Source organism: Manis pentadactyla, chromosome 16 (genome assembly GCF_030020395.1).
Source record: "Manis pentadactyla isolate mManPen7 chromosome 16, mManPen7.hap1, whole genome shotgun sequence".
Lineage (NCBI taxonomy): Eukaryota > Metazoa > Chordata > Mammalia > Pholidota > Manidae > Manis > Manis pentadactyla.
Window position 1 is genome coordinate 78,784,132 of NC_080034.1, and position 12,962 is coordinate 78,797,093.

At 40.6% G+C, this 12,962-nt stretch overlaps 1 protein-coding gene across 5 annotated transcripts in view; it reads left to right on the plus strand.

Moving 5' to 3' along the window:
- RIPOR2 (RHO family interacting cell polarization regulator 2) overlaps positions 1 to 12,962 on the plus strand; it is a 260,160-nt gene that overhangs the window by 117,213 nt on the left and 129,985 nt on the right. Inside the window, exon 1 of one of the 5 annotated variants that reach the window (XM_036911674.2) lies at positions 6,168 to 6,375. The exons of the other annotated variants lie outside the window; for them this stretch is intronic. Within the exon in view, the coding sequence (XP_036767569.2) occupies positions 6,315 to 6,375 (61 nt within the window). The 5' untranslated portion in view covers positions 6,168 to 6,314. Of the gene's footprint in view, positions 1 to 6,167; positions 6,376 to 12,962 lie in introns of those variants that run through there. 5 annotated transcript variants of the gene reach the window in all.

Sequence of the window (12,962 nt, forward strand, 5' to 3'; positions counted from 1 at the left end):
CATGCTCTGTGGCATTTGTGATTTGTTCCTTCAGATTGTTAGCTGTATTTTCAAAATTATCTAAATTAGAGAAGAGACAACAGAAGGGAACTTACCAAGGGTTATTGAGATTTTGTCCAGAACATGTTGACTTTCATTCTCTATCCCCACTGAGCCTTCAGTCAGAGAAATGTCCCTAAACTGCCCAGTGAGAGATTTAAGTTGGGTAACTATAACTATGTTTCTACAGTGTGCCACATGCTATGTTACTTCCTTTATATGAATTATCCTATTTAATCTTCAAAGCAAACAAGATGAGGAAGTGTATTCATTTGCTAGGGCTGCCATAACAAGTGCCCCAGACTGGATGGCTTAAATACCCGAAATTTATTGAGTTACAATTCTGGAGGCTAGAAGTCTGAGGTCGAGGTATTGGCAGGACTGGTCTCCTCTGAGGGTGGTGAGGGGAAATCTGTTCTAGGCCTTTTCCCTAGCCTCTGGTGGTTTGCTGGCAACCTTTGGTGTTCTTTGGCTAGATCTCTGCCTTCATCTTCACGTGGTGTTCGCCCTGTATGTGTGTCTGTGTCCAAATCTCCTCTTTTTATAAGGATAATTTTTATTGGATTTAGGGGCCCACCCTACTCAACTATGACCTCATTTTAACAATTACCTGAAATGCTAGTTCCAAATAAGGTCACATTCTGAGGTACTGGGGGTTAGGACTTCAACACAATGTATTTGAAACCCTTAACAGGAGGATATTGTTTTCTCCATTTACAGATAAGGGCATAGGCTCAGAGAGGTCATGCTAGCTTGCTGAAGTAGAACAGCTGGGGAACCCAGGGTCACTGTGGTGACCTGGTGGTTGTGAGATGGAAGTGGTGCAGTTCCCAAGAGCCCCTGGGCTGCTGTGGTGACCAGATCATCTGCAGTCACTCCATGAAGCTGTTTTAATGGGAGGTAGGAGTGAGCTCTGGATTAGCCAGATCTACCACTCATTAGCTATATGTTCTTAGAAAAGTTACTTAAGCTCTTGGAGCCCCATTGTTTCATCTGTAAAATGAAACACATTCTCTTCAAAAGCTCTCAGTAATACAATGAGATACGACTACACACCTACTAGAATGGCATCCCCCTCATGGGGTTGTGAAGATTTAAAGACACAGGACAATGGGTGAAAAATGTAATAATGATCAAAGCTGATACTCATCCTCTTACCCCAGCCACATCAATGGAGTTCCAGTCTGCATCCAAATTTCCTATATCTGGGCCCATTTTTATGCATGTATGATAAAAAGCACGTAACATAAATTGACCCTCTTAACGATTTCTGGATGTGCATTATAGTAGCGTTAACTGTATGCACATTGTTGTACAGCAGAGCTCTAGAGCTTTTTCATCTTATGTGACTGAAACTCTATACCCATTAAATAACAGCTCCCCATTTTCCCCCTTTGCCTACTCCTGGCAACACCATTCTTTCTGTTTCTATGAATTTGACTACTTTAGATACACCACAAAAAGGGAATCATACAGTATTTGTCTTTTTATAACTTGTTCATTTCATTTAGCATGTCTTCAAGGATTATTCATGTTGTAGTGTATGATAGGACATCCTTTCTTAAGGCTGAGTAATATTCCATTCCACTGTGTGTGTGTGTGTGTGTGTGTGTGTGTGTGTGTTTACACCACATCTTCTGTAGCCATTCATCTATCAATGGACATATAGACTGCTCCCACATCTTGACTATTGTAAATAATGCTACAGTGACTCAGTACAAGTGTCAATTCAAGATCTTGTTTTCAGCACTTTTAGATATATACCCAGAAATGGAATTGATGGATCATATGGTCATTCTAGTTTTAATTTTTTAAGGAGCTTCCTTACTGTATTCTTCAGTGGCTGCCTGATTTACACAATTCAGACTTACTTTAATACACTTAGTTTAGATAATTAAGTCACTTGAAGGGGATTCAGGGTGGGGGTAGTGGCAGAAGGGTCAGAAAGGAAGGAAGCAAAGGAGATATGGAGAAAGAATCAACCTCTCAGGACTTCTCATGTAGAGAAGGGTCACTATTGGCAGACGGGGCTGGGCATTTCTTCCTCTTCAGGCATTGCAGGAAGGTCGCCACAACATTAAATACCAGTAATAGCTCCCAGTCATTGTGCAACCCAAAACACCCACACATTTCCAAACTGCTCCCTAATAGTGGTCCCAGACCTGGTTGAGGTCAGCTGGAGGTCCCAGCAGGCCCCAGCCGGCACCATCTCTTTGGGAGCCCCACAGAAACCGCTGTAAGAGTGAGCCCACTGCTGGTACTCAAGTAGCCCGTCACAACTGACTGGCCCTGGAATTCCTCCAACCTGCTCATTTCTTACGGCTGGACTTCTCCAGCTCCATTTTCCATACTCTCCCCTGGGAGAAGCTGGTATAATTTTTTTTGAGTCATTTAATTTATTTAACATTAAAATTTCTGCAGTGGGGAAAGATTATGTATTTATAATTTGGTCCAGATTTCAGACAGCTTTTTTTTTTTGCTTTTGCTATACAGGAGAAAAAAGTGACTTTGGAACATCTGAAAGAGTTAAAGTTCTAGTTTTTTGTTTTTTTCTTTGGTATCATTAATCTACAATTACATGAGGAACATTATGTTTACTAGACTCCCCCCATCACTAAGTCCCCCCCCACATACCCCATTGCAGTCACTGCCCATCGGCATAGTAAGATGCTGTAGAATCACTACCTGTCCTCTCCATGCTGTACAGCCCTCCCCGTGCCCCCCCATACATTATGCATGCTAATCATAATGCCCCCTTTCTTTCCCCCTCCCTTATCCCTCCCTTCCCATCCATCCTTCCCAGTCCCTTTCCCTTTGGTAACTGTTAGTCCATTCTTGGGTTCTGTGATTCTGCTGCTGTTTTGTTCCTTCAGTTTTTTCTTTGTTCTTATACTTCACAGAGGAGTGAAATCATTTGGTACTTGTCTTTCTCCACCTGGCTTATTTCACTGAGCATAATAACCTCTAGCTCCATCCATGTTGCTGCAAATGGTACAATTTGTTTTCTTCTTATGGCCGAATAATATTCCATTGTGTATATGTACCACATCTTCTTTATCCATTCATCTACTGATGGACACTTAGGTTGCTTCCATTTCTTGGCTCTTGTAAATAGTGCTGCAATAAACATAGGGGTGCATCTGTCTTTTTGAAACTGGGCTGCTGCATTCTTAGGGTAAATTCCTAGAAGTGGGATTCCTGGGTCAAATGGTAAGTCTGTTTTGAGCATTTTGATGTACCTCCATACTGCTTTCCACAATGGTTGAACTAATTTACATTCCCACCAGCAGTGTAGGAGGGTTCCCCTTTCTCCACATCCTCACCAACATTTGTTGTTGTTTGTCTTTTGGATGGTGGCGATCCTTACTGGTGTGAGGTGATATCTCATTGTGGTTTTAATTTGCATTTCTCTGATGACTAGTGATGTGGAGCATCTTTTCATGTGTCTGTTGGCCATCTGAATTTCTTCTTTGGAGAACTGTCTGTTCAGCTCCTCTGCCCATTTTTTAATTGGATTATTTGCTTTTTGTTTGTTGAGGTGCATGAGCTCTTTATATATTTTGGATGATATATTTATATATCTTTATCGGATCTGTCATTTATGAATATACTCTCCCATACTTTATGATGCCTTTTTGTTCTATTGGTGGTGTCCTTTGCTGTACAGAAGCTTTTCAGTTTGATGTAGTCCCATTTGTTCATTTTTGCTTTTGTTTCGAAGCTGGTATAATTTTAAGGATGCAGTTAGAGGAGGGGACAAGTTTTTAGCTTGAAGAGTAGCACTGGGATTCTCTTCAAAAGCACCCCATAATACAATGAGATACACACCTACTAGAATGGCCACAATCCAGAACACTAACAATGCTAAAGGCTGACAAGGATGTGGAGCCACAGGAATTTTTACTAATTCCTGGGGGAGGGGATGCAAAATGGTACAGCCACTGGAAGACAGTTTGGCAGTTTCTTACAAAATTTGACATATTCTTACCATACAAACCAGCAGCTGCACTCCTTGGTACTTACCCAGTGGACTTGAAAACTGTGTCCACACAAACACCTGCACACAGATGTTTACAGCAGCTTTATTCATAATTGTCAAAATTTGGAAGCAACTAAGATGCCCTTCAGTAGGTGAATGGATAAAGAAACTATTGACAATGAAATATTATTTAAAGATAAAGTGAAATGAGCTATTCAAGATATTGAAGCAACTTGAATATCCATCAATAGATGAATGGATAAAGAAGATGTGGTACCTATACACAACAGAATATTATCCAGCCATAAAAAAAGAACTTGTTCCATTTGCAAAAACATGGATGGATCTAAAGGGTATTATTCTAAGTGAAAAAAGCCAGGCAGAGAAAGACAAATACCATATGATTTCACTTATTTGTGGACTATAAAAACAATGTAAAACAGAATGAACAAAACAGCTGTAGACTCATAGACACTGAGAAGTAACTGGTGGTTACCATGGGGAGAGGGGCTGGGGTAGATGGGTGGGGAGGGGGAAGGTGATAAAAGGGCCCCCAAATTCTCAATCATAATGTAGGTTGGTCATGGGGATAGTAGTACAGCATGGGGAATATAGCCAATGATTCTGTAACATCTTCCTATGTTGATAGATAGTAACTGCACAGTGGAGGTGAGGATTTAATAATATGGGTAACTGGTGAACCACTGTGTTACATATTTGAAACCAATATAAGATTATACATCAATGATACTTCAATTTAAAAAATGGATATGAGCTGTGAGACCATGAAAAGACATGGAAGAAACTTAAATGCATACTGCATTTAAGCATAGCAACCAAAAGATGAGAAGTCTACATTATGTACGATTCCAACTACATGACATTCTCAAAAAGGCAAAGCTATGGACAGTAAAAATTTCAGTGGTTGCTAGGGGCTGGGGGGCAGGGGGGGTGGATGAATAGGCAGAGCACAGGTGATTTTTAAGGAAGTGAAATTACTTTGTATTATACTATAATGGTGGATACATGTCATTATACATCTGTCAAAATCCATAGAATATACAGTTCTAGTGAACCCTAAGCTAAACTGTGAACTCTAGGTGATAATGAGCCGATGTAGCTTCATCAGTTGTAATAACTGTACCACTCTGATGAGATTGATAGTGAGCGAGGCTATGCATGTGTGGAGGCAGAGGTATATGGGAAATCTCTGTTCCTTTCCCTCAATTTTGCTGTGAACCTAAAAATGCCCTTTAAAATGTCTATTAAAATGCATTACATTTTTTTAGAAACTTGCTCAGAAAATAAATTTGCCAGAAGTAAACACCTTGGGTCAACAACTGCTTAACATTTTCTTCATTTGCATTTTCTGAGCTTCTGACTTCCGGAGAGGTTTTATGACAGAGAGCTCTGGGAAACCCCCCGATGAAGTTGCAGTATTACTCAGAGACTTGTGTTTGAACAGTTAAAGAACTTAGCACACTTTGAGTAGTTTGATATGGTGATACCAGCTTCTGGTACTCACATCAAAGTTCAATGTTTACTTCTCCCTCCTGGAGAAACTACTTGTTTTTTGAGTTACATTTTCTCCTTTCTCCTTTAAATGATAAAGTCTGAAGAACCAGACTGAGTAAATATTGTGAAATGACCCAAACTAGTTCTCTACTTATTGACTGTAGATGTAATTCAGCCAATAAGAGCCTAGATGTGTTCAATTTGATTTAAGCATTGAAAAGTTTCTAATCATCAACTGCAAGAGGTTTGCAAACTATTCCTGAGTGAAATAAAAGCTCTGTCTCTCCAAATGCCTGCTTTGGTTTAGCATGGTGGCTTGTTTTTCTTTCAGATAAATTGTCATTGAAGCAAAACCAAGATATGAGAAATATGAACCCCCTCTCTTTCAACACTAGCCATTGTGTTCAAATTCATAGGTAAGAAAGTTGAAAGCCCACCTTCCTTTCTAAGAAAACATGAAAGCTGGGGCTTTGAAATAGAATTCATTGCTTTCAGACTTTAAGCGATACTGGTATTCAGATCCTACCTGATCTGCAGCCCCCCTCCAAAAAATGTTTGTTCTTCTCAGTGGTGAGAATTACTCCGCCTGGGAAGCACTCTCCAAAAGGCTCCCGAAGCCTATTCGTCTGAGTGAAGTTGCTTTCTCGAGGGCAGAGGGGAACTCACCCTCCCGGAGGGCTTTAGGCAACCAAAGGAGGAAATTGCGGGGTGCTGAGAGGGGGCTCCGCAGTGTGGCTGCAGAGACTCACCGGGGCTGCCACAGGCTGCCTACCCCTCCGAGATGCAGTGTCTGGATCCCGAGGAGCTCCTGGTGGATGAAGAGGAGGATGTTTTTGGTGAAGGTAAACACAACTTTCTGTCAGGAGCATCTGGCCCACGTTGCTTAGCTTGGGAAACTTTGTGCAGCTTGGGTAAGGACTTGGGTCCTTTGAAAGCGTTCTGGATGAGAGGGTGGTTGCGAATATCGACCTAGACACCCAGGGAATACAAGGTGAAGCAGGGACAGGGGAGTTGAATGGTTCTTCCAAATACTTTTTTTTTTCAAGTCATAAGTAGATAACAGTTTAGTTTAGAGTTGAAAATAGTAGTAAACTTTTCCCCTTGTCCCTTTTCTGTGTTTTCTTATCTAACATCTTCAGGAAAGCTTTTTGTGGTGCTTTGCACACAGCAGGACTTGGAGGGCAGCAGTTACACAAACGCCTGGGGTGGTTCTCCTGGTCCCCTGCTGCTTTGATCTGACTACCCGCCTCTCTGCCTGTTCTCCCCCCCTCACTCTTGCTTGCGCTTATTTGGCACCCCAACTCTCCATGCCCTTTCCCTTTTCCCTTTTCCTGCAGGCTGGAATGGTGCCATGCTAGCTTCTCACATGCAGGGGCACCACTTAGTTTTCTCTTTATCTCACTGCTCTTCCACCAGCAGCCTCGTGGTGCGGGATATGGCTGTGAGGGTTGTGAAGGGGTCTCTCGCCACGACCCTCCTTACCCAGAACGACTCAGGAGACGAGGAGCAGCCACTCTCTCCTTCAGATAATAAAATCTCTTGCGTGGGCCCGTCGTTCTGGGTAAGGAGGGTCGCGGCGAGATACCCTTTCAGGTTGCAATTATAAATGGCTAGCCTAGTCGTCTACCGATGTCTTGTTTAAATGCTTCCCGTGAATTGGGCCATAGGCAAGAGCTTTTCTAGAATCTGGAAATGTCCAAATAAATGGTAAACTGGACTCACGGATTGTTTTCCATAAGAAACCATATCTAGTAACTTAAAAAGAAAAAACTCTATCAAATAATTTTTTTAAAGAACACTAGTAAGTTTTTTTGTGTGTGTGATTTCCCAAGTAATACAAATTCACTGAAGAAAAAATTAAGTATAGCATAAGACTCTCTTGTAATCCAATCATCTAGGATGTAACCACTATTAACATTTAATCTTCCTATTATTTTGTTCCAGCCTCAGAAATATTTAAAATCGTAACTTGGGTTTTTATCACAATTTAAATCAGTTTGAAGAGTATCTACTCAAGCTTTGTTGCTGTTGGTCAGATTCTCCATCTGCTTTGCTTTGATGACAGGTGTTTAAAGACCTTGGAGATAGAGTTCAGGCTCCATTCTCCAGCTTTCACTTCTTCAGATGTTGCCTCTGGTTATGCCAATCAGATATTCACTCCCCTCAGGACTTAAAAAATGCTCACAACTAGGAAGCCTAGATTGGACAATTTAATAATTAATTATTCACCCAACCTCCAACATTTCTTTCCTCAAAGGGCTTTTTCTCTTACACACCACGTCTGGCTGCGGTGCTGAAGAGCGCCGTCTACAGACTGATGCCCCACACTGCAGCCCCACCCCGGAGGGGAGTAAAAACCTCAGCAGAGGAGGGCTGGACGAGCCTGTAAAAATTTAGCTGCTGAGCATGTGTGATTATTAAGGTGATTATTTCAACTGAAACAGGCACGGTGAAGAGTCAGGTTGGGAGTCAGACAAGATTCAGATTCAAATTCTCATTTTGCCTTGGACTTAAGCAATGTGACTTAAGAGACTTATTTAACTTGCCAAACTACGCCTCAGTTTCCGCTGTGATGAAATGGGGCAGGAGTACCCACTGGGCTGGACAGATGATCTTCCTAAGAGAGTTAAATTCGCACTGCACTTCACATGTGTATGCTTTATACTTTCCAGACTGATTATCTCATTTAACTTACTCTCCAAAGATTAGAGAGCCCCACATCCAGTGTATTTTTACTTGGTTTTCAGACTTCTGGCTCGTGTTTGCCAGTTTATGTGAAAGCTTGTCCAGCTGTGCCTCATTTTAAGCAGGCTCTGCCAGGAACAATAATAACAAACTTCAGCTCTGGAGTTGCAGCCTGGGGTTTGCCTCTTAATTCACCCTGAGTTGGAGCAGGTTACTTAATCTCTCTGTGCCTCAGTTTACTCCCTTACAAGCTGGAGTACCAACCTCACAGAGCAGTGTGCAGATAAAATGTTAATTCAGGGAAGGTGCTGAGGATAGTGCCTAAAACATAGTAAGCATTTAATGAACACTAACTCCTACTGTGTATTCCCAAAACAGGGTTTATAGGCTAGGATAGAAATTGACGTTTAAAGGAGATTCAGCACAAAGTTTTTTCACATGTCTGGTTAACCTAGTATGTCCAAAATACGAATTATTTAAAAGAGAAGTTCAACTTACAAACAACTTTTCGGAGGTGTGATATGGTGGAAACAGCACTAGGCGAGTTGGTAGGAGCTGGACTGTAACCCTGCACCTGCTGTGATATAAGTGTAGTATCTTGGGTAAGTCATTCAACTTCTTCGATCCTCATTCTTTATCTGAAAAAAGAGGGTTGATTACACATTCTCTAAGATCTCGTTTTCTTAGTCTTTCTGCACAGTGACACACATCTACCTAGAAGAATCCATGCTCGCTCTAGGTTTCATCCATGCTTTTAGCTCATTTGACATGCCTAAGAAAGGAGAAAGCTTTTGGTACAATGAGTTTCCTCTAACAGAAAGGAAGGAAAATGTCCAGAAGTTTGTTACTAAGGAAACCAAATTTTCTTGCAATCAACACATTTTTAAAGACCACTTTCCCCCTAAAGGCACACAAATTTAGAGTTTAGTTTTATTTGGTTAAAAATATATATAAAATCATTTAGATTTATGGACCACACAAAGATCTGGGAAGAAAAAAAATGAGTCATGCTCACAATATTTTTTAACTGCCTTTCTGAGCTCCTGTTTGCTTCAGCTATTGTTTTCTGTAGTTAAAGAAAATGTTAAGGTTCACAGAATTAAGAAGGATTGGTGTGTGACTTCTCTTGTTCTAGGGGACAGTTGCATATGGTTAGTGAGAGAAAAACAGTCCTCCGCCTACCCACCAGAACCCCAATATTTACTCCCCCTCCATTCCTCCTTCCCCACCCTCCACACACACACACACACACACACACACACACACACAGCACTAAAGGTTTGCTTTCCAAAAAACACCAACATCATCATGTCATTTAGAAAATGGTTACTATTGTTTCCTGAAGGAGTGACTGATTTGATTACCAAGGTACTGAAAAACGAGTAACTGGAATCAGAGGCTTCTTTCCTGTTGTTGTTTCAAACTTACCGATTAGAGGGCTTTCATCTGTTTTGTCACTGTGCCTTCTTGACAGGCAGTCTGGTGTGTGTGAGTAGAAATAGCTGGGGATAATAATAGCAATAATAACTGTAACAATGATGATGATGATGATAGAAAAAAGAAAAAAGTGTCATGCCTATAGAGGCCACTGGCCAGCCTGCAAGAACAAAACGGACTTCATGTGTGGGAGGGAACGGTTACCCAAATGGTGGTCAGTCAGTAGTTTAGCAGCCAAAATTACTCCTTGGCACCAGTTAAAGCTGCAATGGCTTCTTTTCTTAGAATCACAAGCCCTCACTGCCTCTGCTTTCAGCACTGCTCAGTAATCGGTTACCAAGTGCAATGATTAGAATAATAAAGTACCACAAGTTCACAGTTATGTGTGCAAAGTATTTCTCAGGCATATATTCCCCACACATTTGCGTGCCTTTAAAGATCTGGCTTCTAGAAAGACCACAGGAAACTGCCAAGCTTTTGCCAGACCTTCCAATGGCCTCTGGACCTGGTACAAGGCAGCATGCCATGAAAGTACTTCTCCTGTCCCGGGTTGTTGTATCTAGGAAAGTCGTTTCAACCTCCCCAAAGGAGGAGAGCTCTCCCAGATGGAGATGAACTGGGAAAAGAAAGTCCACTCAACCACTAGCAGCCTGCTGCTCTTTAAGAGCTCAACAGATACTTGGGGAAAAAACGCCACTCACTCTGAACCAAACAAACCTCTCCTTTCCCCAAGCCAAATAAATTGGCCTCCTTCCCTATCAGAGAGAGTAAGAGAAAGAAAATCACAAAAGATTTATCACACAGAAAAAATAAAAAGAATTTTAAATAGAATAGATGCCTGCTTTCTATCTTTCTGTGTAGACTTAAGAAGCTAAGGTAGACTACTTTCCAACAGGTAAACCATTACACAGTCTTTGTAATACAGCATATTTTGATGTTTTTTACTGAAATTAAATTTGCCCTTTCCAAAATTAAAAGAAACAAAGAAGAAAGGAAGAAGAGATTAAATTAAGATTACAAAACCAATAAATCCTGAGAGTTCAGACTGGTTGTCATACCCTCAATGGGAAAAGTACTGAGAAATAGAACATAAAAGTGTATGCAACTTGGCTAGAAAGAGTTGGAGCTTTTTGTTGGATTATGCCATATTTTATATCTTATAAATATAATTGTTATTTAGCTATGTTGGACCTTTCTCCAAAACACCCATATTTGGGATTTTCAAGTGGACCCAAGTGATGGGATTGGAAAAGGGGCAGGAAAAGGCTGCCCTAATTTCCTGGGTTAAAAAGAGTTGGTTACTCTTTGCTTTTGAGATTTGCCAAGATTGCTTGGATTAATTTCCACCTCTGGATTCCTAGATAAATGCTTTGGTCGGAAGTCATTTTCCCTACTTTATTTGTCACAGTGTCTGGAGTGGACACAGACCTCCGCACAGTAATTCATGCCTGTATGACCTATGCCTCGGATGACTGCAAAGCATTCCCTTCCTGTAGATGTTTAAGAGGCTTTCTTTGGTTGGTGCCAAAGAGATGGTGTCATTTCAGGGGCACAAACTAAAATAGCACATTGCACTGAAGTTATGCAGGCTGTCTTAGCCACCAGTCCACCCCTTTCCCTGAAGTGACCTCTGAGTGGCCTGTTTAGAGAAGGCTAAACCAAAAGGGTCCCAATATTACAAATAAAGCATTTAAAATGCTTTTTAATATTTCTATGAGCAGCCAGCAAAGTCTGTTTAGAAACGATATGAGACACAAGAGCGTATCTTCTACAGTACTTGAACTGAACACTGAAACTATTTGCATACACATTGTATGTATGGCAAAAAAAAAAATTTAATATAAAAACGTGGCTGTTATGACCAAAACAGTGAAATAAATTGGAGGTATTGCCCTTCCTCCTTCATAGAAGTCAGCACACTTACTAAAGTCAACACATTTATTAAGGAGAAGTGACTTATACGGTTCACTATGCCTCTCGTGCTTTTGGCAAGTGTTGGCTTATTCAGCTGCTCATTTGTTTTTGGATGGCTAAGTTTTGCCTGTTGATTGTTGGCCGAATAGCTGTGATGTTTAATGAAGATGTTTACAATTCAGTGGATTTCAGAAGAGATTTTAAAGAAGGAAAGGGTATTGATTGAGTCAAATCTAAATGATTTTTTCAGGAGAGAGAAGAGTTGGAGAGGAAGAAAAAAATAGTGACTGGTTCTAGCAAATAAAAATGGAGAGAAGAAAATGAATCTAAAAATGCAGGTGCTGGTAGGATATTGAACATGTGCCTGGCTGACTAGGAGGGAGATGATTCCATAGCATGTATACATCCCAGAGTGAAAGAGGGATTTGTCCAGAACCAAGCGTTCGATCCTGTTGATAGACAAACCCAGTCATTTAAACTGAAAAAGCATTTCACTTTGTGTTGTGTAGACAGAGCGCATCTCATCAGTCATCTAGAATTTCCCTCCAAGAAAAAAAAGAATAATCTACTTGATCATTTTTAGGTATTTTTAAGAGAAAGATTTTGACCTATGAAGGGAAGGCAATCAAAAAGGGAGGTATAATGGTCAATTTTACTCCAAAAGGCATTTAATAGTAATTTATATTATCATCATTGTTTCACATGAAGAATTTCTCTTACGCTTTCTTATGTCTCAAGTTGATTAACAAATGCTTCAGGCAGAAGACACATCAATGACGGATACAAAGTAAAAATGTTGGCCTTTAAACTATAGAAGTGAGGAAAATGTGAACCTTGAGGGGTAAGGTGTCTATTTTCCCAAATGAGGGAGAAAGAAAACAGTATGTCAATCTTTGTAAAGATTATCAGTAATAGACAGTCTAGTAAACAGAGAAAAGATCTGGAGAGTATTTCATCTTTTGCTGTATTATGAGGTTTAATCCTAGGAAATAATCATTTCTAAATAAAGAGAAGAAAGAACAAGTTGCTGCCTTCTAGAAAGAGGTGAGGGTTCAGCACCATCTTTTCACTATAAATTTTTTCTTCTTAGTCTTTGGATCTTTGACAGTTAAAAACTTACATATTTATACTCACAACTCAAACAGCAGGAGGGGAAGACCAGCTGGTACCTTCTCCCTCTTGACTCCACTCTAAGCTGTCCATTCAGCGTAGGAAGTAATGAAACAGGAAGGAAATAACTTGACTTTCAGATCACGGATGAAGTCAGCTGGCTGAGCAGTTGAATGTAATTTTTTTCCCTCCTGTATGTTGGCCCTCGGGAAACTCTGGGAATGAGTAAGTATGAAAATACTTTCTATAGTGAGATTTTTCCTCTATTTATAACAGCACAGTG